Raw genomic sequence first — 26,066 nt, 5'->3', positions numbered from 1 at the left:
TAAGAATATGGAGAAAATAAAAGATTTAGAATAGAAAGATATATATGAGGAAGTAGAAGGAATATGTGAAAAGGAATGTTGAAGTTATATGTATTTATAGTGTAAAAGTTATAAAAAAATAATAATAATAAAAAAAAAACCCAACGGCTAGCTGATGTCAACAACTAGCCGTTGCTGACGTCATGCTCCCGTCAGCATCCACTGCAGCCCGTGGGCCACCACCAATCTGAACCATTTTTTAAAAGGGGCAAAGTGCTATATTTGGCTCTATAATCCCACCTTTGGCCCTCCAATTTGGCCTTTTGGCCTTTAAGTTTTTGGGTTGGAGTCCAAAAGGGCTTTATTTTGGCCCTTTAGCACTTCAGGAAGAGGGGTTGGAGAAGGCCAAAGGGATTATTTTCCTACTACCCAATTAATTCTTTTTTTATTCTTTTTATTTATTTTTGGGACTTTTTTGCCCTCTCCTTCTTTCTCACTTAGAGAGAAAAGTTGTCCTCCACCTTGCTGTGCTTCGGTGACCAGTGGCCTACCGCGGACTCCGGCTACCGGTGACCGTTCACCTGAATCCGGCATATGAATTTATTGTCCCCTAATAATACCCAGTAACCATATTATTGCCCCTAAGTAATCATATTATTGCCCCCCAAAACTGATATTATTGGCTCTCAATAATCATATTATTGTCGTCCAGTAAATTGTATAAACTCCCAAAACCAAAATGAATACACTACAGGCACAATTGATCAATTTATAATCATATTATTGCCCCTCAATAATCATATTATTGTCTCCCAATAATCATGTTATTGCCTCCCAATAATCATATTATTACCCTCGAATAATATGATTATTGCCCTCAAGTGAACAAAAATGAATACACTAAAGACACAATTGATCAATTTATATGTTCAATTGTATACGTTCACTTTTTTTTTCCTTCCCCATTCTCGGAGCTCACAGAATAAAAAAAAAGAAAAAAAAAAAGGTCTTCTCGGCACCCAGAAATTGCTTTAGGCACCAGATCAAATCAACTGGGGACGAAGAAATTCGATATCAGACCGGAGCGCCCAGATCATGAAGCTTTGGACCGCGATCTTCTGCTCCAGCACCAAGCACCGCTGCTCCATCGCCCCCATGCTCGCGAGCTTCAACACCAGCTCCTGAGACTTGTTCGCCTGTGATTCTTTCTCCGCCTGAAAACAAATCTGGAATTGATCAGATTTCTGCCGCTGGAAAAGTTTTTTTGGTTTTGATCTAAAATTAAACAGGGGTTGCAGAGAATTAGGGTTTGAATTGGGACCTGGAGGAGAGACAGACGTTGGTTACGAGTGTGATCCATATGTTCGAGTCGGCGTTTATTTGATCGAGAGGTGTCTGAAGTGAGAGGGTTTGAGGGAGAACTTGAATCTGAGCAGCTCGTCGTCTCCTACGATGGAGTAGCCGGCGGTGATGGCCGAGAAGTCGCCCAGGAACTTGTTGCCAGATCGACGACGGTGGTTTGGGAGAGGAGGCAGTTCTGAGAGAGAGAGACTCTGGGAGGTGAGAGAGTTTGAGAGGGGAGAGAGACCGATGAGTTTTAGGTGAATTGATAGGGCAAAATTGTCAATAGATGTTAGATTGGGTAAGTGGGGTTAAAAAACTCTTAGTGGAGTAGGTGTGCAATTTTGTTGTTGAAATTGAGTAAGTAGTCACGGCCCCAATTATATATAGGAAATGAAGGTCTTGAACACAGTAATGCTCATAACAAGCCATTAGAACCGAGGAAAAATATCTTGTCAAAGCATCATTACCGATGAGAGATTAGAAGAGAGAGAACGAAATGAAAAGGAGAAGTAGATTTGTTAACTCATACTGGTAACAAAGACGAATCATAAAGACCAATGATATTAATATTTTGTGGTACTAGTGTACATACTGATGGATATTTCACGTACTACTAGGTTTTGGCACTATCAGCTCGGGCCCGTACGAGAATTCAGGCACCATCCCATGGGCCAGGTTCACAACCCACCATGATGGTGCTCATCAGGGCAACACCTCGGACACCAAGGACCTCGGACTTGGCCAGCACAGTCCATCTAATTACACACCAGAAAGCTAATATAACTATAAAGGGACAACCTGTGTCCCACGTCGAAGAGATGGGAAACCCCTTTCCCCTGCTCGAGTATTAAAGATCAACACAACCACCTTTTTTTGGGTAAGCACTCCTGATACTATTACTATTACTCTATCCATTTGTATATTGGTACCTTACTCTAGTATCGGAGAGATGTAAACTGTCCAGTACGGTTTATTCCTCTAACGTTGTGTTACTGGTACATGATTCAGGAGTTGGATCGGTACCCTGAGCGGTATAGCATTCTGTATGAGATACTCAGAGAAAGCCACCAGAAACAACTAGTTTTCAACATCTAAGAGATTATTCGTCAAATACATCATCTTAATTAAGAAAGTACCGACATGGTCCTAACAATACGTGTTAGAAGCGTGTCGGACAATATGAGAGTGTCAGTGGCCAATGGTTGGTGTTATTTGTTGGTGTGAGTCACTCTCCATAATTGTAGGAATTGTACTATAATTAGGATTGTACAGTTAAGGAGGATATCATGTAGATAAGGGAAGAATATCACGGTGTAATTAGTTTCCTATTAGGAATGTGTATACTTTGTATATGTACTCCATCTTTGGAGAAGATCAATATATCATAAATTCCCAAACTTTCTCTTTGTCTTTGTTCTATTTGACTTGGTATCAGAGCAGAGATCCGTCTGGACTCTGTTCGTTTGTTTCCGCTACAAATTTGTCTTTGTTCTCTTTAAGAGTTTATCCTTTGTCTTAATCCTCTGTTTCTTTTGCCCTAAAACCCTAAAGTTTGCAATACCTTGCCGTCAGCCTCTCCTTCCTTAGCCGTGTCAAATTTTGTGGTTTGTGTTGCTGCTTGAAGAAGAAGAATGGAAGATTTGTCCCTTAGTTCATTGTTCAACATTCAGGTGACTTGCAACTATTGTAAGACTGTTGGCCACTACAAGAGTCAATGCTCCAAGTTGCTAAGATTCAACTCCAATAACTCTGGTTGGAAAAGAAGTAACAATGGTCAGAAAAGCAAGGCGGCAATCCAACTAGTGCAGGAGCAAGAACCTGATTTCTATGATGTGGAGGGTCAAGATCAAACTAAGGGTAGTGTTTCCCTAACTCAGGAGAATCGAGGTAAAATTGGTGTCACTTTAAATGTTTCTGGCTTTACTGGTAGTAATATATGGATAATTGATTCTGGTGTGTCTGATCATATGACCTATGATAAGTTTTTCTTCGTCACGTTGTCCTCCCCATCCATAACACATGTCTCTAATGCCAATGGTGAGTCATTTCTAGTCTTAGGAATTGGGTCAGTCCAGGTTACACCGTCCATTACTCTTTATAATGTCCTTTATGTACCCTCTTTATCTCATCATCTTTTGTTTGTGTCTCAATTAAACACACACAAAAAATGCTCTGTCACCTTTTATCTTATGTATGTTATCTTTCAGGATCTGTGTACTCGAGTGATAATTGGCAAGAGAGATATGAGGGAGAAACTGTTTCACTTGGATTGCATGTACGGAGGACCAACACAAGCACCATCAAGTCCAGAAGGTCATGTTGCCCTGACATTGAGTTCTGATCGGATGAATGAATTGTGGTTGTGGCACCGCCGTTTGGGCCACCTATCCTTTGGTGTCATGAAAAAGTCCATGCCTTCCCTTTTTTTGGGAATAAGTTATTCTCGTCTACATTGTGAAACTTGTTCTTTAGCAAAGAGTCATAGGTCTAGTTATCCTTCTAGCTTTTAGTCTAGTACAATGCCTTTTGAATGAATTCATTCCAATTTATGGGGACCTTCCAAAAATTCAACTCTTTCAGGAATGCATTATTTTGTTTTATTCATTGATGACTTCACCAGATTAACTTGGGTTGTTTTGCTTAAGTCAAAAGATGCAGTTTTCTCTGCCTTTACAGCCTTCCATAATCTTGTTTGTACCCAATATGATGCTTGTATTAAGGTCTTTCGGTCTGATAATGGAAGGGAGTTTGTTAATCATTCATTTCGTGATTACTTCCAATCTCATGGAATTGTTCACCAAACCACTTACCCACAAACACCATAACAGAATGGGGTCTCTGAGCGGAAGAATCGTCATTTGTTAGACATGGGTCATTCTCCTTAGTGCCAATATGCCTAAATACCTTTGGGGAGAGGCAGTGTTGTGTGCCTCTCATCTTATTAATTGTCTCCCATCTTCCTCTCTTCAAGGTCGTATTCCATTTGAGGTATTGTCTAGTTATGTCTCTATCCCATCTCTTAATACCCTTCCTGCTTATGTCTTTGGTTGTATAGCCTATGTCCATCTCTATAAGAACCAACGTTCTAAGTTAGATGTAAGGGCTCTCAAGTGTGTTTTTGTCGGGTATGAGACTCAGCAGAAAGGATACAAGTGTTATCATCCTCCCTTTCAACGATTTTATGTCACCATGGATGTGACATTCAGTGAGGATACATGTTATTTTCCACCTTCTACGACTCATAGTCAGGGGAGCAGGGTGTTTTTTATGAAGGACAGTGTCAAACAGGGCCTACGATCGATCGATTAGTGAAGAGGAAGTGTCCAATGCCCCAGAAACCAACAGCACACCTGCAGAAATAGAAAAGGTAATTGCCGAACAGAGCATTGCGAGTTTCGAAACGGAAAAGGAAATTGCTGAATCACCTAGCCTTTGCCACACAACTGCCGAACAGAGCATTACAAGTTCCGAAACAGAAAAGGCAATTACTGAATCGTCTACTCTTCCCCATGCAATTGCCTAACAGAGTATTGTGAATTCTGAAACAGAAGAGACAATTGTCGAATCGTCTACCCTTTAAGAAGAAGCTCCTAATCAGTCAGTCTCTCCTTCTCCATCAGTGGTCTCCCCTATTCAATCTTCATCTGAGGTACGTAGTAGTTTGCCTTTGTCCCATAACCCACCTTTGTCTGATAGTGTTACTCCTTTAACTGATTCTACACATGTTCCAACCCAAGTCTTACCAGAACGGTCCAACCGTGGCCAGCCTGCCAAGAAATATGAACAAAGTTTGTGTGCTAAGACCAAATATCATGTAGCTAATTATGTGTCTACTCATAGGTTGTCTAAACCATATGTAGCCTTTGTGAATCAATTATCTTCAGTGTCACTTCCTAGTAAAGTGCAGGATGCAATGAAGGACGAGAAGTGGGCAAAAGCAATGGCTGTGGAGATGGATGCACTTGAAAAAAATCAAATGTGGGAGTTAGTATCACTACCTCCAGAAAATAAAACAGTTGGGTGCCGATGGGTGTATACAGTGAAGCACAATTCAGATGGTTCAGTGGACAGATATAAGGCAAGGCTAGTAGCGAAGGGTTATACCCAGAAGTATGGTGTGGACTATGATGAAACTTTTGTACCAGTAGCAAAGATCAATACAATCCGGGTACTTCTGTCTCTAGCTGATAATCTTGATTGCCCTCTGCAACAATTTGATGTTAAAAATGCCTTTTTGCATGGTGATTTGAATGAAGAAGTATACATGGACATGCCTCCGGGATATGGTACTTCCACTGAAATCAAGGTGGTGTGTCGTTTAAGGAAGTCCCTATATGGCCTTAAACAATCTCCAAGAGCTTGGTTTGGTCGATTCACGACATTCATAAGGAGGATTGGGTACAGGCAGAGCAATTCAGATCATACCCTATTCCTTAAGCATCAGAAGGGTAAAGTTACAGCTTTAATTATTTATGTGGATGACATGGCGGTGACAGGTAATGATCTTGAGGAGATTGAGAAGTTGCAGAGTGCATTGTCAGCAGAATTTGAAATGAAAGACTTGGGAAGTTTGAAATATTTCTTGGGAATTGAAGTTGCTAGAGGAAAAGATTGTATTATGTTGAGCCAGAGAAAGTATGTCCTTGACTTATTAGCAGAGATGGGTATGCTTGATTGCCAACCAGCTGACACATCCATTGAGCAAAACCATTGGTTAGATGAGTATCCAGATCAAGTACCCACTAATAAGGCAAGATATCAGAGGTTAGTTGGAAGATTAATTTATTTGTCATACACTAGACTAGACTTAGCTTATGCAATTAGTGTTGTGAGTCAATTCATGCATAATCCTAGTAAGGCTCATATGGAAGCTGTAATTCGGATCTTGAGGTACTTGAAGTCTGCTCCTGGAAGGGGGTTAGTGTTTTCTAAGCATAGATATTTGGATATTTTGCTCGTAATCCTGTCCAACATGATTGCACAAAACATGTGGAGGTTGATAGACACTTCATCAAAGAGAAGCTGGATCAACAAATCATCTCTTTTCCTTTCGTACCTACTGAGGAGCAATTGGCGGACATTCTTACAAAGGTAGTTTCTAGCAATGCGTTTTGTGACTCACTTGACAAGTTGGGCATTCGTGATCTATATGCTCCAACTTGAGGGGGAGTGTTGGCGTGAGCCACTCTCCATAATTGTAGGAATTGTACTATAATTAGGATTGTATAGTTAAGGAGGATATCATGTAGTTAAGGGGAGAATATCACGGTGTAATTAGTTTCCTATTATGAATATTTATATTTTGTATATGTACTCCATCTTTGGAGAAGATCAATACATCAGAAATTCCCAAACTTTCTCTTTGTCTTTGTTCTGTTTGACTTTATTTACTTATTTAGAACATAATCAGTGGCAGACCTATGCGCGGGTCAGAGGGTCTCCAAACCCTTTCAAGCTTTTGTAAACTATGCCTATAATCATGTCTAAAGTTTGGAAATGAACTCACGTAGCATAGAATTCTGTATGGAAACATAATTAACGGTACTTTTACAATTCATTATTCTTTTTTCTTTTCTCTTTTGTCTTTCATTGTTAAATGACGTATCATTATGTGTCCGTGCAGAGCATAATATTCATAGCATAATTGACCCCTAGTGTTTTGAAATCCTTATTCCACCTTGAGTCCTTGAGCATAATATTCATAGCGTCATTTTTGCATTCTTCTAATCACTCATCACTTCTAACTTCATAATTAGTAACATACCCGACGTGTACAAGTGTGCAGAAAATCAATATGACCGAGGATGATCAAGTCATTTTTCTTACTAACCCTTTAGCCCTTACCTCCTAAGCCCAAAGGATCTTTTAATATTCAAGCCCAAAAATGTTAAACAAAGCCCAAAAGCAGGTTTTGGTCAAATACTGAACCAAAGTTTCAGAATTTTAGCCTCGAAAATCAAAATTCCTCAATTCCAATTGTGGAGAAGTAGTGCTAAAACCCTCGTCTCCGTCGTTCAATTTCTCAGCTTTCAGGGTTTGTCTCGCTCCTCCCTTCGGATAGAAATTCACTTTTAGGGTTTCGTCACTACAGTGAAACTTCGCATCTTCCAAAATGTGATTTTTTTTAATTTATTCTTGCTTTCTAAAATTGCAGAGGTTGCGGTTGAAAATGGACGGTGAGGAGTTGACTGAGCAGGAGACCGCTCTTTACGATCGCCAAATTAGGGTTTGGGGCGCTGATGCTCAGAGAAGGTAAAGAATCTACCTTTTTTTTTTTTTTTTTGGAATTTTGGGTTGCTTCGTTTGCTTAAAGCTTTGATTTTGATTTTGTTCTAGACTGAGCAAAGCTCATATACTAGTCTGTGGAATTAATGGGACTACTGCCGAGGTAATTCAACTAAATGGAACTGTCCTATCTACTCCTTTGGTTTGTGTTTGAATGAAAATGTTATTGAGCAATCTTGTTAAACTTTGTCTCCGTTTTTTTGTTTGGGTAGTTTTGCAAGAACATTGTACTAGCAGGAGTTGGTAGTTTGACACTGGTGGATGATCGGGTAGCGACCGAAGAAGCCCTTTCTGCTAACTTTTTGATACCTTCTGATGAAAGTGTGTATGGAGGGAAAACTCTAACCGAGCTTTGTCGCGATTCTCTGAAAGATTTCAATCCGATGGTTCGTGTTTCTGTGGAGAAAGGTCTGGTTTCTAGTGCTACAGAGTTTCCATTGTCTTGATTCAGTATAATTATTAATTATCTTGTTACTGAAAAGAATTTTAAGTAAAATGGTTGTTCATATCAAACAAACAAGTGGTGATGGTTAGGAAAATTATGGTACTTAGATTAGTTAATTGGTTCTTTGTAATTTCTGGTAGAAGAACAATTAAGAATATCCCACTATTTGTTCTCACAGGTGACTTGTCAAACTTTGGCGGTGAGTTCTATAGCAAGTTTGATGTTGTGGTTATCAGTTGTTGCTCTCTCTCTACAAAAGTATGATGCCCTGTCTCTTCAGATTTGATTATAACTTTCTGAAATTTGCATTGATCATGAGTTTAAATCCACATTATCTATTGTCTTTTGTCCATTCTTCTTCTGTAGAAGCTGATCAATGAAAAATGCCGAAAGTTATCCAAGCGGGTAGCATTTTACACAGTTGATTGTAGAGACTCTTGTGGTGAAATTTTTGTTGATCTGCAACTCCATAAATATTCGAAGGTTACCATCTGATTTGGTTTCTCATATGCTCATTTATTTGAAATGGTTGCCAGTTTCTTTTGTTGATTTATGGCTAATGCACTAATAGCCATTATTGCTAGAACTGTAGATCTAATCTGTTTCCAATGAATCACTATTTGTTTGAGCACATATTGGACTGTTATGATGATCAAGCTTATAATGACAAAATACCCTCAAGCATCTTCAGCATAGAGGCTCTAATGACAGAGAAAGTACTTACTTTCTTCTTCTTCTTTTCCTTAACAGCAAAAACTGGAGGAAACAATTGAATGTCAACACAATTATCCAAGTTTTGAGGTATGACTTGGTCTTTCATTGCTCTAGATGCTGAATTTTATTGCATAATTTGCATGCGTATCATGCATACTTTCCTCCCACTCCCTAGACATTTTTTCTATTATTGATGCTTAATTTAAGCCACATTCTGCATGTTTTATTAATTTAGGACCTTCATTCATCTAATTAAGACCACAAGGGGTAGAAAAAATAAACTGTTATTCATAAAATATGCATTTAGATTGTTGTCAGTCCCATACAGTGATAATGGTCACCTTTTGGGCAATAATGCGCATCACATATAGTGTGAACTTACCAATGCATCTGTACATTCCAGGAATCAATTTCAGTACCTTGGAAAGCACTTCCCAGGAAAATGTCAAAGTTGTACTTTGCTATGCGAGGTTCGGTAAATTATCTCATTGCCTTTTTTTTTTTGAAAATAAAAATGAAAGGATTACCCATAGGATTAGAGAGGAAGAGAAATTATGCTCAGCTAGATGTGAAAATTTAAAAACTACCCCTTTTACTTATGGACGTTGGGTATACATTGGAGAGCAATTCTCGGGAAGTGGGAAGTTTTGTCATAAAATAAATAAATTAGCCAAAGAAATAAAAGATGAAGACGAATAACGTTGACCTTTAACTAAGGGATGAGGGATGCATATATCAATTTATTGCACCTGTTTACTGCTTTCTTTTTAGTCTTGCTGCCATGGTGCAGTCCTACACTTTTTGTGCCAACAATATTCAAGCTTATAGAATGAAGATAATCTCTTAAAGAAGAATGATTTTTTTCCTCAAATTTACTGTAAGTCTCGTGTCATGTGTCGACCACAGGGTTGCACTCGTTTACTGCTTTAACTTAGTCTTGCTGCTATGTTGCGGTCATGCTACACTTTTTGTGCCATCAATCCACCAACTTATAGGATGAAAATGATCCCATAAAGAGGAATTTTTGCCCTTAAATTTATCGTAAGTGTTATTTGAATAGTTTCCATTTATCGATGACCAAGATAGATGTATTAAGATTATTGTCACTTGACTGCAGTGATAGAAAGGTTTGAAGATGCTGAGCAACGTAAACCTGGAGAAGTATCAATTGCAGATCTTCCCGGTGTTCTGAAATTGAAGAATGAGTTCTGTGAAGCACAGGTGTGGTACTTAAAAGTTGTTATTCTTTTTGCCTTTCTCACGCTTGCTAATGTGGTACTTAAAAGTTGTTATCTTTTTGCCTTTCTTATGCTTGCTAATGTGGTACTTAAAAGTTGTTATCTTTTTGCCTACTGCATTGACTTATGCTTGCTAGTAACAACCTTGCAGTCGTTGAAGGAATCTCATATTCCTGATGCCCTCCTAGAAAGATTGGTGACAGATCCAAGAGAATTTCCTCCAGTTTGTCCCATCATTGGGGGAATTCTTGGGCAGGTGTGCCAACTTCCATCTTATTATATACAAAGTAAAAGTGTTTACTTCCCAGCTAAAAATATAATCTAATGTTAAATCCCCGACATTGATAGTTTTGTACTGAACTTCTCAGGAGGTTATCAAAGCAATATCAGGCAAAGGAGAGCCTCTCAAGAATTTCTTCTTCTTTGATGCTATGGATGGAAAGGGCATAATAGAGGACCTATCAAACAACACTGGAAGCTGAGCAGCCTTGTCGAGAGTGAAGCTGTGATTGTTCAAGGGTTGAAAGTAGGACAGTCCTAACTGCCATCTAGTGTTGGTAATAGATTTTTCAGGAGGCTTGACCCCTTTTCAGGTAGCTTATAAAAATCCTACCTTTCTGGTTTGGATTCTGATTATTCATCTGTTGCTTGACCGTATTTGCTAGTGAACCTTATGCAATGAAATTTAATGATTGGCGATGTATGGTCACAGTTGTAGTTATGCGTCTGAGTGCATTGTTCATCGGGTTATCCAAATGTTAAACAAGTTCTTATCTTGAAAACATATTGGTGGCTAGACTTGATGTTTCTTTCATTTATATGAACGGAGTTTTTGGTTGCCACTATATCTAAATGGACCGCATTTTGATTCCAAGAGTGGATCCATGTACCAAAATCTCAAGGTCCACCAAGCGACCCTGGTCGTTATGCGTAGTGGCTGATGAGCAATCCATTTTGTCTGGGGAAAAAGTTCAGAGGCAAAGGGGTGAAAAGGTTACGTGTCATTATAGCTGCAGATACTTTTATTTTTGAGGTCAAGTCCATTGATGTTCATAATTTTATCTTCTATCCAGGTGTTTGCCAATGAGATTATGGAATCATAGATTCTTAAAATTTGTGTGGATGAGTTTTTCTGAACAAAACAAAAATATTTTGTTATAGACACTAGTCATTATTGACATTCTCACAAATTTTATTTCCATAGCTATCTTTCATAATGTTAAAATCTGTTGGCCGTTACAGGAGGATTTATGGAAGGAATACTTATACTATCAGATAGATCAAAATCATCGACTAAAATGTTATAAACTTCACAAACCATTTTTAGGTAAAAGACTACTCAAGAGAATGTCTTACGACCAGGAAAGATTATTTACTTTACGTATATTATCTGCCCTTTTTATACTTTACAGAAAGGTTTCCTTTTACTGTATACAGAATTTCCAAATTGGAGAAAATAAAGAAAATGGTAACAACTAGAGGGAAAAGCAAATGAATATGGAAAGCACAAAGCAGTAGGGTAGCTGAACAGAGGCTGTAATGATCGACTTTGCCACTATAAATCATGATTAGTGATTCAGTGATCCTGATTAATTCTTCCTCAATGCAAAGAATCACAAAAGAGTGGGATTCAAAAATCAAAATTTCAAAAGAGAAAATGACAGTCAGAACGTGGTCAGTTCTCATCCTTCTTGACTGTGTTTGAAAATCAAAACTAAATCACCAAAATCATTATCCAGATAACCCTTTTTCAATTCAAAACATCTACAAATTACATTCCTCACAGGACCCTACCATGGAAAGCCTAAAGGCAAATGACCCTAGTGTTAAAAGTCCTCAAGTGGAGAAGCTACAAGAGCAGTTCATGAATTTGCAACAAGAGTGGAAGTCATACAAACAGTCCTACCCCAAAACCAAGAGGAGATCATATTCTTCATCATCAAGCACCATGGCCAAAACCCGATCAAGGCACCTCATGTCTTCACCTCAGCACAGAATGTTTCCCTCGGAAGGCGATAATTGGAATGTCAGGACTAATGATCTTGCAGTGGAAGAGATCAGAAGAGACCGAAGGGCGGCGATTGAGAGTGGCAAGTTGAAGGGGAGGAGGCTGTTTGAGGATGAGCATGAAGAAACTGAGATTGGTTATGGAGGAGAAGAGAGTGAATGGGGTAGCTGGGATGATTGGGATCAGGAGAGTGAGGTGAGATCACTTCCATTATGTGGTTCTGGTGGTGAAGAAGTTGAATCAGGTAAGAGCAAAGAGATTAAAGTTTGTTTTCAGGATTCCATTTCATCTTTGACCTCTTCCCCATGTGGTGAGAAAATGAAGGAAGAAGAGAAACTGGTGACTGTGGAAGAGAAGGAGGTTGTTGAGAATAAAGGGGGTAATTGGGTAAGGTGCATTGTTGTGATCATGCCTGTGATTGCCATTGCTGCACTTATATTTGCAATTTGCAGTATCACGGGTCTTTATGGATATGGGAATGAACATTATGAGCTAATTCTAGTCCCAACGTGATATTCTCTCACTCTTATTAGTTAAAGAGTTATTTCTTATTATTCGAGTTCAATCACCCTCTCCTTTTTATTACTCCACGATTTTCTTATGCAGGTCAGATAAACGTTACATTCATGGTGTTAGAGACATATATAAGATTTTTGTTTTCATTTTTTTTACAGAGGCAAATATGCATTATAAGCTAGGTATATCCATAATAAAGAGAGGCAAATATGCATTATCCATAATAAAGAGAGGCAAATATGCATTATAAGCTAGCATATGATCAGTAACTTCCATGTTCGAAATGGATTGGATACATATCATCAAGTGTTTTAGTCATTTTATGCCATCTTTGACTGTCTTCCTCATATGGCTTAAGATATGCTCAAAGGTTTCATCAGAATTCTCAGTGGGATGGATGTGTATTCCTTCATATGTAGTCACCACAATTTCCTCATCTTTGGAAAGGCGTTGGACTTGCTTTTTCACATTGCACCCTTGATGTGTACACTTGTAGTAACTTCTGCATAAATAGGCAAACAAGGGATGTTTTCAGGTGTACTGAACTGATATAGAAATCTAATAATGTATTGATGAGAGTTTTCCGACATTTCATAAATTTTCAATTTAATTCCCATCACATATTTCGAAGTTTTGAACTTAAAACACCAATGAAGCATTCCAAAATCAATGGTGCATTAGAAAAAATCCAACCTTCCATTTCCATTATTGGGCCTATTCTTTTTCTTGATTCAAGTGTGTTGAACATAATATTATTTTAAAAGCATAAATGTGTAATAGGTATCATGCATGATGAAGCACAAAGTAATAAGTTTGATACAGTTCATAAATTGGGGAAGAACTACGACAAGGAATTAAGCACCTTAGTTCCCATTTTCATTCACTTATGTCAAACTAAGAAGATTTCCACTCTTACATGAAAAATAATTTTTCTATTTATCCATTTTAATCAATGCAAATTTTGTATTTTCAAGTGTACGGAAGGGGTTGCCTTATTTGCTTTCTATCGAGTGATGATAAGCTGATAGTCTGATACCATATAGGCATATATTGGTACCATTGGTTAAAATAAGAGATGCATATTATGGCTTTGTATTGTTGGGCTTATTGGAAAAACCAGAAAAGTAATGTTCAAACTACTAAATTTCCTTACTATTAGATTTCCTTGAAATATGACACAACAAACAGCATACATACAACAAGTATGACCAACTATACAATACTCCCCTAGAATTCTTTCAATATCTTATATAAAACCAAAACTTACTCCGTAATTTCTTCACCATTACGAATTGATTCCTATAATCCAGCTTCCTCATCCCTTTAAATAAAACAAGTCATAGGTGTTTCATTGTTGTTTAATGGCATTCTTCATTCTTATCATTGAAAATGGAAGGTAGATAATATATGTATGCAATCACACATTTACTGAGAAGAATTTTTCACAGCGATGGTGTGATTATTTCACACACATGTCAAACCTATATACAAAAACCTGACCATGTAATCTTGTATCAAAGAGTACATTCATCTATAACTTGATGATAACAAGAAGAGACTAACCTGGGAAAGTTACTGTTCTTAACAGTTTTTTGCCCATATTTTCGCCACCGATATCCATCATCAAGTACATCAACTTGGCTCCTTGTTTGGAATGCAATTTTGTGCTTCTTGGTCTCCTTGTCACCAGAGTCTTTTGTTATCGATTTCAATTTGTTCACTGAACTATAGGAGGTTCCGCATTTGTCCATCGGAACTGCATTGCTACTATGAACATGAGGAAACAATTGAGGAATACTTGAAGCAGTGCTCGATGAGAAATTAGGAGAAGCTAATGATGGTGATAAACCAAAGAAACGTATTTGGTTGTGCTCCATTTGATGAGAGAGAGAGAAAGAGAGAGAGGGATTGTGATTAGAGCTGACGAGTATTTATTGTGAATTAAGGAATGATAAACGAGGTTAATGCATCTTGTAAAAGTGGACTTTGTAGAAAATTGTGGGCGGCGTTTAGTGGCCAACTTCCATAGTTCACTAACTACAGAGAGAAACTGACATAAGCTTTCTGTACATGAATAAGTCACACTAGTAAAGGAAGGCTAGCTATGTCGGCACGGATCATAGCCTTTTCATTTGAGTAGAAAATCTAGTTCAGTACAGGATCATTGTGAAATAAAAGGTAATGACTTTCTTGTTCTAACTATTATTAGGAAATTGAACGTATTCTTTTCACCAAATCCCTCACTTCACATAGTCATCTTGTGAGACTGAGTTGAAGTTCAAATTTGCCTGAAAATGATGATATGGAAAGCTAAAATTGCATGGTATATGACAATTTTGGGCAAATCAAAAGTGAATGGCATTTCTCCTCGTTAAAAAGTAAGGTAAAGCTTTTTTCTTTGATAACAAGTAAGAAAATTTGACATGAACCCACCTTTCGATCATATGCAAGATATAGTCATATTTTAAGTTACCGGATGACGTTTTTCTTGTTCTGATAGTGTCAAGCAGCAGTTTCTAAGATTCGAGTAGAAAACCGAGTGCACACTTCTCAATTTGTTCTTCAATGAAGTCCATTAAAGTGTTTATTAATAAGGAAATATGGAAATTCATAACAACTCATAAAGCTTTTTAGGGGTGAACATCTTTGTTGGAAGCAGTACGGTGAAAGTTCATAATAAACTAGTACTAATTAGTTTTTCTTAACACCATTTGGATGAGCCGGAGCTGCTGTTTGTGGTGGTGGGTTCAGCTCATTCCATGCGTCAATCCAAGTAACCATGGCATCCCCTAGTTTCTGAAAGTAAGGATCAACTGGGCCGAGTTTTTCCTTGACACTCTTGGCAAGCATAATGTAGCATTGTTGAACAGTTTTGCACTCTTTTGGGAGAATGATGGACTGGAAAAATGGGATCATATCTTCCTGCCAGTAAATGCCTTTGTACTCTTTCTTCAGATTCACAAATGGGTTGCTTGCCTTGCTATGCCATATGTATGGCAGTCCTGTCTTAACACCTAGCCCCAAATGGTCACATATCACCTAAAAGAACGCATAGGGGAAGTTGTCATGTAGGCGGACCTGGATATGCAAAAAAAAAAAAAAAAAAGGATCGCTATTGTATCTGTCGATTATATATAACATCTCTCTCACATCATGCACACGAAGTTTATGGTTATATGATGAAACTCACATACATTTTCGAGAATGGTATTAAATTAATCTATGTAATTGCAAAGTTTTATAATTTAGGAGTCCAATTGAAAAGTGTCAGGTATGAAAATCCAAATAATTATAGGTATGATATCAAACAAGAGAAAATTAAAGAGAGATAAAAACAAGGAAATAGGATATCTCATTGTTGTTGAAGCTGATTACCTTGGCACACCAGCCAGCCCACATATCATCATATCTGCCAATGGGCTGGCCATCACCCATGAGCCCAAAGTACATGGCTGGGCCTATCAGCTCCCTGTTAAAAGCCAGATTCATCCCACACATTGGGAAAAGGGTGCCTTTGGGGATTGTCATCACAGCATCAACATACCTACTTGAACTAAAGAAACTCAATCCTCAATTATTTTCACAACAACTAATGCCAAGTTCACCATATGTTTGATCAAATAACTGGTTTGTAATACCGGCATCTTATTTAAGAATATGCCGGCTTTGAATCGATGAAATTATACCATATCAATATATCATGGTGGAACAAGTTAGTAACTGTACTTATTCCAATATGTAAATGGGAAATGGGTTAACCTGGTGTTGCGCTCACGTGGCTTGACAAGCTGAGTCGGGGCATCGTAGTCAGGAATGTTGAGCCAAAGACCATGAGAAATAGCGGTGGGCAGGCCTTCTCGCAAGCTAAATGGGTACCCACGAACAAAGTCCGCTCCTTCTGCAAACGGGTCATAGAGTGTGTTGAATAACAATGGAGTTGATGGTTTGAGCAGGTTTCGGATGTGCTGTGCCAATGCATTTATCTCTTTGCCACTAGGATCCTTTGCCACCTTTAAGAAAAAAAAGCAATGATCGGTGAAATTTGTCCACTAAATAAAGTGTGTCACTACATATCATGAGTCTATTTATATTAGACATTTGGAAAACAAATTTGATGAGTGCATGCATGACTAAGAGAGAAACAAAACTTACAAAGCAGTCATCATCAATGGTGAAGATGTACTTTTTCTTGGACACCAAGAAACCAAAGCAGCGACAAGCTGAGTCTTTGAAAGAAATGCAGCTAGCCGTAGGACCCAACACTTTGTTGACATGGTCACGGTTATAGAGCTCGTAGTCGAAGCCGTTAGGAACCCGAATAGCATTGGAGGGATCGCCGTCTTGCACGATGATGAGGTGGTAGGGTTGAAAGAAAGGCCTCCATTGCTCCAAGAAATCAAGGTTCCTGATAGTCGGGATCACAATGTCGAGCTCGTCTTGCAGATCAGCTACCAGGGCCATCTTGAGAGATATGCAGAGAGGTTGATGGAGGTGGTAGGTTGGAATCAATAGAGATGATGATCTATATATAGTACTAGGAGATAGAGGAGCGTAGGGTTTGGTTAATTTATGTTAGTAGCGAGGAAAAGGTGAATGCAAAAGAGAGAGAAAGAGTGATGAATACATAAAGGACGAGGTTGCGCAGAATTTATGGCATTGCCCACATGACTTTGCGTGAGAGTTGGTGATCTACATGAACACCATGGCTAGCTATAAACGTTTTTTGGGTTTTCATGGGTGAGCCTAACCTGTGATCATTCAATGAAAACGTACTTGAAGCCATCTAACCTACATGGGACCGTTTTAATCAGATTAATGCCGTTTTGGGACTTCAATTTTGAGACATGCATGAATTTTCACGTGACAATAGCAGAACGGATAGACTGGGATTAAACAGTTGAAAGTTCTGTGTTTTGTGTTTCTAATTGTTCTATGTTTGTGCATGTATGAGACCAAAGCCAAGCTTGGTTTCGTTTACATTATGGATTAAAACAATGCAAAAGATTAATGGACATAATCAGATAAAATCTATAAATTCCTGCTTGTTAAATCATTTATGGGTAAAGTATGGAGTTAGCTTCAGTTCCAAGCTAGGGTGCATATATTTGGGCAGGTTCCTACTTCCATGGATCTATGAGGCGAACTGTCATCCTAGAGAAGTAAAGTGCACCTCTTATATATCTCACATTTTGAAACTGAGAGTGGTGAGCTTACAGCCTTACACGTCTTAGGGTTTGGTTTCTAAATTATGTAGAAGATCATCAAAATATATAGACAATTTTCTTCTTACATAAAGGTATCCAATATTCCAATATTAGGTCATTTTATTGATGGGCATTGATATAGGGCCTTAATGAGGTCTAAAATTTGTAACCTCAAATCTTAGGTGTCATGTCATGTAAGCAAATATAAATTTTATTTTCAATTTCACATAATATATCTTGCCATATCATACCATTGCAACACCAAGTTTACCCTTTTATATTTTTTTTAGATGTTGAATTACATTAATGAATTTAATTAGGTTGTGAAAAAAAAGATAAGCTATTAATCTATACTATTATTAAGAAAAGAGAGTTTGTTAGCCAAGATCAAAAAATTTGACAGACTCTAAAAGATTAAATTGTTCAAGTAAAACCAAAATATGTGTCTGGCCCGAACTCTAGGTTACTTAAACAAGTTGTAATAGGGTTTAGAATTAGAGATATTCACAGATATCCGATTAATTGTACGATTATCTTTCCTTGTACAATTCTGATTCTATGTCTTGTAATCCTCTATATAAAGAAGCCCCTATTATCAATGAAAGCACGACTCAATTCTCTTCCAATTTTAGTTTTCCTTAAACACGTTATCAGCACGACGTCTGAACCCTGAAATAAATAGCAAAACCCTGGTTCAATAAGCAAAAACCCTAAATCCGAATACAAATCCTTGAAAAATTTTCTGCCTTTGCCACATAACTTGAAGCCCTCTACCCCAAGAATCCAAAACCGGCGGCAGAACCACCAGAACCAACCGAAAACTTACCGAACCGGCCACCGGAATCTCCAAACCATCCGCAAATAATATTTCACCGGTTCACCAACTTCCGGACCTCCAATTTCTACCAAATTTTATCAGCAGTAGCATCTCAATCCCAGAATTTAGGAACCGGAATTTTTTTTTCCCAGAACCAGCCTAAAAAGAGGTGAACCGACCACCTAAGTATCTGCACCCTTGAACCGGCAGAAGAAGAAAAGAAAAAAAAAAAAAAAAAAAGGAAGGAGAAGCCCAGAAGAAGTCAAAGCCCAAAGGTCAACGGCCCAGAAGTAGTCAAAGCCCACTGACATTAGATCTGCCACGTCAGCAGATTTGCCACGTTAGCAACTAGGTCAACAACTTCCGGTGACTTTTTCCGGCGACCTATTTCAAGGTTTTTTTTTTTACAAAAAGTTCCCTTTTTTTTTTTGTTTTTATTCAATTTCTCTAATTTTTCTCGGGGATTTGCAAACTCCCTTATTCTACCCCCCTTTCTTCATCATAGAGGAGACCTAATTAAGCCGAACTGTGGGGGTTCGTGCTCACTCCAAGCTTAGAGCTTGTTGAGATCTCCAAACTTAGAGTTTGTAGAGAATTTATGATCGACCATTTACATCATTGTTTCTATCTAATCCAATACCCCTTTGAATTGAATTTCTTGGAAGCGATTACACTTAGAAATTCCTAATTTCTTGGAAGCGATTATGCTCAGAAATTTTATATGTTTTTGTGGTAGCTTTTTCCGTTCCGAAATTAACCCTTTTTCTTGTTCTCTTTCAGGATGAGTAACCCGAACAAATTGGATTTTTCTCTATTGGGAACAACTGGCTTTGGATATCACAGATGAATTTGTGCTGTCCACCAGCATCTCAAGGCTTATGGAATCATGGATACGATTCTTGAGCCTACCCAGGACGTGTTAACTGTTGAGCAAGCTCAAGCTTTGGAAGCAAATAGAGCAACCTTAGAGGCAAATAAAGGGAAAACCATCATCCTAATGACTCGTCATATGGATGATTCGCTCCAGTACGAGTGTATGAATGAAGAAGACCCCAGAACGTAGTGAGTCTCACTCGAAGAAAGATTTGGCAACGTCCGTGACTCCCTACTTCCTGACCTAGAAGTGAGATGACATAGCATCCGCTTCTGTGATTTCAAGTCAGTTCTTGACTACAACTTAGAAGCAATTCACATTAAATCCTTAATGGAATTATGTGGTAAAGAGATCACAGATGCGATGTTGATTGAGAATACTCTCTCTACCTTCCTTGTCTCTGTGTTGATGGTTGCTAAGAAATATCGAATCGATGTTACTGCAAGACGTATCACAAGATTTCATGAGCTTGTTGGAGTTATGAATGTCGCTGAAAAGCATGACAACATCCTTGTGAAAAACTATAATTCGAGATCCGTGGAAACAGTGCATATTCCAGAATCCAATTATAGCCGCGCCCTTAAGAGAGGGCGCCCAAAAATGAAACCCTAATCTTAGAGATACTTCTGGACGTTCTGGTCCATATAATCGCTCTACTTGGGAAGGTAACCGCCAAAATATTCGAACACGGAAACGAAAAGGTAAATGTGGAAAGAGAGAGGGAGGCAACGCCTCTGGCCATGTTGGTGGCACCACCAACATTAAAAGCCATCAAAATGAAGCTTTCAAAGTGCCTCAATCAATGGAGTAAGAGCAAAGAGATGTATGTTCTCGATGTGAAGTATCTGGTCATTGGGCACATATTTGTAGAGCTTGTGAAGAAATTGTCACCGCCTACAAAGCATATTGTGAAGCAAGAGAAGCTCACGATGTGGAACAAGAAAATCAAGAAGATGATCTAGAGTGAAGGGTTGAAGACTACAAATTTGGCTGGGATCAATAGATTGCCAATTATGTTTTAGTCTTTATTTTTCCAAGAGATGTAATAAGCAATTGCCATATATTTTGTAGTAAATGCCACTGGTTTAGTTTTTCTTCACATAGACTCATCCAAAATGAGTATGATATCTAGGAAGGTTTTAAAATAAGTGGTACTTAAGCGAGCTTTGCTTCACCGATATCTCTCTACTCACCTAGCCATATTTATTTTGGATTTACCGAAAGAAGTCAAATGACTACCTTTGTTTTGCATTAGCTAGCATTTGGATTAGATTCTCCTAATGGTTAAGAGACAATGATGTACTTTGTTGGCTTATGAATAAAATTTCAAGTTCTTTTCATTATGACTCCATTTTGATTTTGAGCATATTACTTTGTGACTACTATGGCTGGGCCATCAGTATTAATTCAAGGACATGGAATAGCCCAAGTTCCCCTTGCCAAATGGCACCTTGATTACTGTCACAGAAACTCTCTACGCTCCTAGGGAAAATCGCACCTATAAATAACTAAAGGATTCCATGCGATAACGTATGTAGAGAACGGAAATTAGTTCCTTTGCAATGCCTCTAACAATTGCGAAAAAATGCGCATCTTAGAGAAGTTTATGTGTCTCTCTAGTAGACTCTATGTCACTATTCGAGCTATTAAATCCAATAAAGTTATGAGAGAAGATCTTTTGGATTTAGACACATTGGCTTTGTCACGACAGGATAGATCATTCTAGTCATGATATGATGATCTGTCTACTAAAGACTTCACAGGGACATCTTTTCTCTCGAGTGAATTGAAAAGGATATGAAAATACTCATTATGTTCTTACATAGAATCCCTTATGGATTCTATGTAAGAACATATTCAACCAACCTACGGACGTTTAAATATCTCATGATGTTGGTTGACACGCAAACACGATGGTCACGTGTTGTGCCATTGTCCACATGTAAATGATGCTTATACTACAATCCTAGCACATATAACAACAGACTCACGTACTCCTCGAATCATCCTATTCAGTCAATTGGATTTGACTATGCTAGAGAGTTTACATCGAAGACTTTCGATGGTTATTGCAATGAGATTGATGTTGGACATCATATTCCCATGTACACACCCAAATGGTCTAGCGGAAACGACTACGATGGTAGTCAGGATATTGGTAATGCACACCAATCTCCTTATATCCGCTTGGGGTAATGCAATATCGCATGCAGCTATACTAATTCATCTACGACCCACAGCCACTCAATCTACCTCTGCGTTACAGCTAGTGATTGGGCACAAGTATCGTACTTACGCATATTTGAGTGTGCCATTTATGTGCCAATTGGGCTTCACAGCACTCTATGATGGGTCCTTACAGACGAATGGGCAACTACATTGGATTTGATATTCCAATAATCGTCTGCAACTTAATGCCCTTGCTAGGCAATCTCCTTACCACTAGATTTGTGGATGTCACTTTGATGAGACAGTCTTCCCATCGTTAGGGGGAGATAAGAACATGAATGTTCGGCAGGAATGACAGAAATTGCCATGGCCTGTCCCCACTATGTCTCATCTTGATCCCCGTTAAAATGACGAGATCATACAAGTATGCTGCAAACATGCTAGCAAGGATGAACGTCCCTACGAGAAGATGTAGCACCACCCTACAAGGAGGTAGGCATGGCGTCAACGCCAAAGAGAGTGGCACTCTGGCGTTATAGGCCATTGCTCCAGCTAGAATGCGTGCGAGGCCGGTGGATTCGACTGATACTTTGGCACAACCCAATCTTTGGATCATCGACGCTCAAAATCTATTTCATGAGAATCTTCAGGATTATGGTTATCGTTAAGGACGCCTCAATGTCAGAACCTATTCCTGAGAATATAGAGCTCTATGAAAATTACACAAGTGTACATGAGACGTGGGATAGAAACTTCATCATAATTGATGATGTAGTTGCGTATTTCGTTACTCATGAGTTTGTTGAGTCCGATGATATCGAACCATGCTCCGTTGATGAATAAATGTCAACATAAAGAAATTTAGCCTAAATGGAAAGATACGATTGAGGTTACGTTGGATTCTCTAACGAAGAGGAAGGTTTTTGATCCAGTGATGTCAACACCTCCTAACATAAAACCTATTGACTAATGGGTCTTCGTTAGAAAGCGTGATGAGGAAAAGAGATGGAAATCTCGCCTTATGGCGCAAGGCTTCTCACAAAATGCCCTGGAATCGACTACGATGAGACATATTCTCTCGTAATTGATGTCATTGCACTCCACTACCCTGTCAGTTTGGTAGTTTCCGAATAATTGAACATGCAGCTTATAAATGTGGTCACTACGTATCTCTATGGGGATCTAGATAAGAAATATACATGAAGGTTCATGGTGAACTTCATTTACCCAAGTCAAGTGGCTCTAGATCAAGGAGCGGGTTAGAATAAGGTTTAAACGCTCACTAAAGTGACTACTTGATTAGGAAGGGATATGCCCACTAGTTTCCATAACAAGTTTCGGATTCTATCGCAGTTCATGTTGGACATGATCTTCATTGGAAGCCCTTAAAGAATTAAGAGAAACCGCTAAACACTTGAAATCCGAGTTTGATATGAAGGATTTTAGGAGAACACGATTATGCCTCGGTTTGGAACTTGAGCACCATGTTGATAGATTCTTAGGCATTTTAACAAGGTCAAGCTTTCAAGCACCCTCATGATCGTCCGTAGTGTTGATCCTGAAAATGACCCTCTTCGTCCGAAGGATGATGACGAAGATGTGCTAGAAGCAGAAGTGCCTTACTTAAGTACAATAGGTGCATTATTGTACTTACTCCAATGTACAAGACCAGACATCTCATATGTTGTGAACTTGTTAGCTAGCTATACCTGTGCGCCAACGCAAAGCCCTTGGATTGGTGAAAAAAAGATATTTTTCAGTACTTGAGATGTACGATTGATATGGGTTTGTTCTATCCCTACAAAGAGACGATGGATTTGGACCCATCACACACTAAGAACGCCGCTAACACTGGTCTGCGTCCTCTATCCCCATCCCAAACGACTTAAGTGTTTTGGAAGGTTTTGCTGATGTTTGGTATCTCTCTGACCCACACAAATGTTATTCCCAAACTGGTTAAGTGTTCACCATAGGTAAAAACCGTGATATCTTGGAGGTCTACAGAACAGACTCTAGTCGCTATATCTTCGAATCATGTATAGATCATTGCTCTTCACGAAGTGGTTCGTGAATGTATATGGATTGGATCCATAATTACGTATGTTCAAACAATTGTGGTTTGAAGTCTACCACAGATGAGCCTACGAGCATTTAGGATAATGCTGCTTGTTTTGAACAAATAAAGCAAGGCTACATCAAAAGTGACAACACCAAGCATAATCAGCAACAACAAACTCTCCTCAAGATCAAAGTGAACTAGGTTCGAGCTGAGGACAGTATGGCAGACTTGCTCACTAAGTCATTGCCTAAATTCCACTTTCGAGAAATATGTTGATAACATCGTTTGCAGAAGTTATCCAAACTCCCATGACCATAGTCATTAGGGGGAGATGCAGACATCAGGGGGAGATGTCTACATGTATGGTCTCGAAATGTGAAGGGTGTGTTGTAATATTTTTCCCCTTCGACCGAGGTTATTTTTGTCTCACAGAGTTTTTGTTACTCAACAAGGTTTTTAATGAGGCAACAAGAGGAGCACCATGTTTGGGCGACACAAGGGGGAGTGTTTAAGTAAAACCAAAATATGTGTCTGGCCCAAACTCTAGGTTACTTGAACAAGTTGTAATAGGGTTTAGAATTAGAGATATTCTCGGAGATATTCATAGATATCCGATTAATTGTACGATTATCTTTCCTTATACAACTCTGATTCTATGTCTTGGCCCCCTATTATCAATAAAAGCACGACTCAATTCTCTCATAATTTCAGTTTTCCTTAAACATAAATAACTTTGAGAATTAATTAAATCTTAAAGATAATTATGACATTTATAAAAAATATTTTTTATTAAAAAAAAAACAACTCATAACCCACTTTTCTCTTCCATTATCTTTTATCTGTAATAACCGTTTTCTTTTTTATTTTCTAAAAACAAAACTACTTGTACATGCAGAGAACGTGTGGAGAAATGCTAGTTATGTACTAATTTAAGTGATTTGTCTACAAATTCTTTGACCAATATTTTTCTTCATTTAATTAAATTCTTTCCTATAATTTTTCTTTCCAAATAGCATTAATATATTGAATTAGGTGTCAAGAAATAGGCATTAACTTTTCTTTCTAAATATTGATTAAATTCATCCGAAAAAATAGCATTAGTAAATTGAATTTGAAAAATACGTATGTCTAAATTAAGAGGTAAGAAAAATCCATATAATCTAAATATAAGGGAAAAACCAAACAAAAAATGATATACTCAAATATAACGTTTAAGCCCTAGCTACATGAAGAGAGACAAAATGAAAAAAAGAATATATATAATCATATGAATATGTATTTTTCACATTATATTTTCAACATTATATTTTCAAATTTGTAGGAACCCAACAAAGGTTGAATTCATATACATGTGTTATGCAAATCTATTGGTCGAATGTGTGTGCAACTTTATTGATTGAAATACATGAAATTTTTTATATTCTTGATTGAAGAAAAAAAAAATGGTGGTGCTATTCGCACACTCATTTTCTCTATTCACACACCCCGTTCATTTACTTATTACTTTAATTTTTTTTTTTTTTTTACAAATTACCCCATCTAACCTCTGTTGCAATTTTTTTCCTTTTCTTTTTTCTATTTGGCAAGTCAATCATCACCAAATCCTAAACCTTTATTTTCCCGTAGACACAGAGAACTTCAAAACTCTTTGTAATTTTCTCTTTTCTTTTCCATCAAAAACTTCTCTAGCATAGTCATTCTATCCTCTAATGTGATGGTTTGAAGTTTAATTATGCTATAACAAGCAACTTGAATGACAAACTACATTAGACATAGATTAAAGAGTTGAAAGATTAGTCATATCATCACTCTATAGAATGCTTTATGTAACTGGGAATGATATCTTGAATCAACGTTACTTAATTAGATGTAAGAGGTTTTGGATCCTCTTTAGTTTAGGTGAAATGCTTGTGCCTTTCTTCAGTCTTGTATAGCAGGCATGACATACTAAAACCCCAAACTTAGTTACATCGTGATTTTTCATCTGACCCTAAACTCTGCCACACTAATTGCAGAGCTTTTGACATATTAATTGCACTTTGCCCTGCCCATCATGTTGTTGACTTGTTGTTTTATTTATTTTTTTTCTAATCAGCAATGACATTCACGAGAAAAAATGATTTATTATATAATGATGTTTAATTTATGATTGACTTACCAAATAGAAAATAGAAAAAATAAAAAAAAAAAAAAAATAAACAGAAACAAAATTGCAAAGGAGGGTAGTTGGGATAATTTGTAAAAAATTAAATTAAAGTAATAGATAAATAGAGGAGGTGTGTGAATAGAGAAAATGGGTGTGCGAATAGAATCACAAAAAAAAAAAATTGTTGTTTAAATTCAAGCATGAGTGTAATGAAAAGAAAAAATGAAGAAAAAAAATAGCAATTTTTTTTTTTAGAAGAAAGCCAAAA

The 26,066-nt window shown here is 37.8% G+C and overlaps 4 protein-coding genes across 6 annotated transcripts; 2 read left to right on the top strand and 2 right to left on the bottom strand.

Annotated features, from left to right (window-relative positions):
* The first annotated feature begins 7,208 nt into the window (after positions 1 to 7,208).
* Positions 7,209 to 10,761, top strand: LOC112178933 (SUMO-activating enzyme subunit 1A). Of its 2 annotated transcripts, XM_024317212.2 has the most exons (11): positions 7,209 to 7,357; positions 7,478 to 7,575; positions 7,660 to 7,711; positions 7,821 to 8,016; positions 8,232 to 8,311; positions 8,420 to 8,536; positions 8,804 to 8,854; positions 9,171 to 9,237; positions 9,885 to 9,988; positions 10,157 to 10,261; positions 10,374 to 10,761. In XM_024317212.2, the coding sequence occupies exons 2-11, from the start codon at positions 7,493 to 7,495 to the stop codon at positions 10,485 to 10,487; spliced, it is 969 nt and encodes a 322-aa protein (XP_024172980.1). In that variant the 5' UTR covers positions 7,209 to 7,357; positions 7,478 to 7,492; the 3' UTR covers positions 10,488 to 10,761. The 2 variants fall into 2 exon arrangements, with proteins under 2 accessions (XP_024172980.1, XP_024172982.1); XM_024317214.2 differs by lacking the exon at positions 8,420 to 8,536.
* A 210-nt stretch (positions 10,762 to 10,971) lies between these two features.
* On the top strand, positions 10,972 to 12,664 carry LOC112178934. 2 transcript variants are annotated; one of them, XM_040511951.1, is made up of 4 exons: positions 10,972 to 10,998; positions 11,248 to 11,332; positions 11,443 to 11,679; positions 11,792 to 12,664. In XM_040511951.1, the coding sequence occupies exon 4, from the start codon at positions 11,801 to 11,803 to the stop codon at positions 12,524 to 12,526; it is 726 nt and encodes a 241-aa protein (XP_040367885.1). In that variant the 5' UTR covers positions 10,972 to 10,998; positions 11,248 to 11,332; positions 11,443 to 11,679; positions 11,792 to 11,800; the 3' UTR covers positions 12,527 to 12,664. The 2 variants fall into 2 exon arrangements, with proteins under 2 accessions (XP_040367885.1, XP_040367884.1); XM_040511950.1 differs by having other exon boundaries at positions 11,443 to 12,664.
* Positions 12,665 to 12,696: 32 nt separating this feature from the next.
* LOC112178936 (probable WRKY transcription factor 43) lies at positions 12,697 to 14,452 on the bottom strand. Its single transcript, XM_024317216.2, has 2 exons — positions 14,093 to 14,452; positions 12,697 to 13,031 (listed from the first exon to the last, which is right to left on the bottom strand). Exons 1-2 carry the CDS (start codon positions 14,404 to 14,406, stop codon positions 12,845 to 12,847), a joined length of 501 nt encoding a protein of 166 aa, XP_024172984.1. The 5' UTR covers positions 14,407 to 14,452; the 3' UTR covers positions 12,697 to 12,844.
* Positions 14,453 to 15,119: 667 nt separating this feature from the next.
* Positions 15,120 to 17,008, bottom strand: LOC112178932 (UDP-arabinopyranose mutase 1). The gene is made up of 4 exons (XM_024317211.2): positions 16,682 to 17,008; positions 16,289 to 16,539; positions 15,905 to 16,073; positions 15,120 to 15,568 (listed from the first exon to the last, which is right to left on the bottom strand). The coding sequence occupies exons 1-4, from the start codon at positions 16,988 to 16,990 to the stop codon at positions 15,221 to 15,223; spliced, it is 1,077 nt and encodes a 358-aa protein (XP_024172979.1). The 5' UTR covers positions 16,991 to 17,008; the 3' UTR covers positions 15,120 to 15,220.
* Between the last annotated feature and the right edge of the window lie 9,058 nt (positions 17,009 to 26,066).

Source organism: Rosa chinensis, chromosome 7, assembly GCF_002994745.2.
Source record: "Rosa chinensis cultivar Old Blush chromosome 7, RchiOBHm-V2, whole genome shotgun sequence".
In the NCBI taxonomy this organism is placed as follows: domain Eukaryota; kingdom Viridiplantae; phylum Streptophyta; class Magnoliopsida; order Rosales; family Rosaceae; genus Rosa; species Rosa chinensis.
Note: the sequence above shows the minus strand (reverse complement) of the source record. Positions and strands in the feature narration are given on the sequence as shown.

What these genes read in the sequence shown, in the direction of transcription:
- LOC112178934 (XM_040511951.1), top strand. Translation starts at nt 11,801, where the DNA reads ATGGAAAGCCTAAAGGCAAATGACCCTAGTGTTAAAAGTCCTCAAGTG.
- LOC112178932 (XM_024317211.2), bottom strand. Translation starts at nt 16,990, where the DNA reads ATGGCCCTGGTAGCTGATCTGCAAGACGAGCTCGACATTGTGATCCCG. An exon ending in CCATTGATGATGACTGCTTT is followed by an intron (nt 16,540 to 16,681) that starts GTAAGTTTTGTT and finishes TTTTTCTTAAAG; the next exon opens with GTGGCAAAGGATCCTAGTGG. An exon ending in GGGCTGGCTGGTGTGCCAAG is followed by an intron (nt 15,569 to 15,904) that starts GTAATCAGCTTC and finishes GCGTTCTTTTAG; the next exon opens with GTGATATGTGACCATTTGGG.
- LOC112178936 (XM_024317216.2), bottom strand. Translation starts at nt 14,406, where the DNA reads ATGGAGCACAACCAAATACGTTTCTTTGGTTTATCACCATCATTAGCT. An exon ending in AAGAACAGTAACTTTCCCAG is followed by an intron (nt 13,032 to 14,092) that starts GTTAGTCTCTTC and finishes CTATTTATGCAG; the next exon opens with AAGTTACTACAAGTGTACAC.
- LOC112178933 (XM_024317212.2), top strand. Translation starts at nt 7,493, where the DNA reads ATGGACGGTGAGGAGTTGACTGAGCAGGAGACCGCTCTTTACGATCGC. An exon ending in GTTGCTCTCTCTCTACAAAA is followed by an intron (nt 8,312 to 8,419) that starts GTATGATGCCCT and finishes CTTCTTCTGTAG; the next exon opens with AAGCTGATCAATGAAAAATG. An exon ending in AACTCCATAAATATTCGAAG is followed by an intron (nt 8,537 to 8,803) that starts GTTACCATCTGA and finishes TTTCCTTAACAG; the next exon opens with CAAAAACTGGAGGAAACAAT.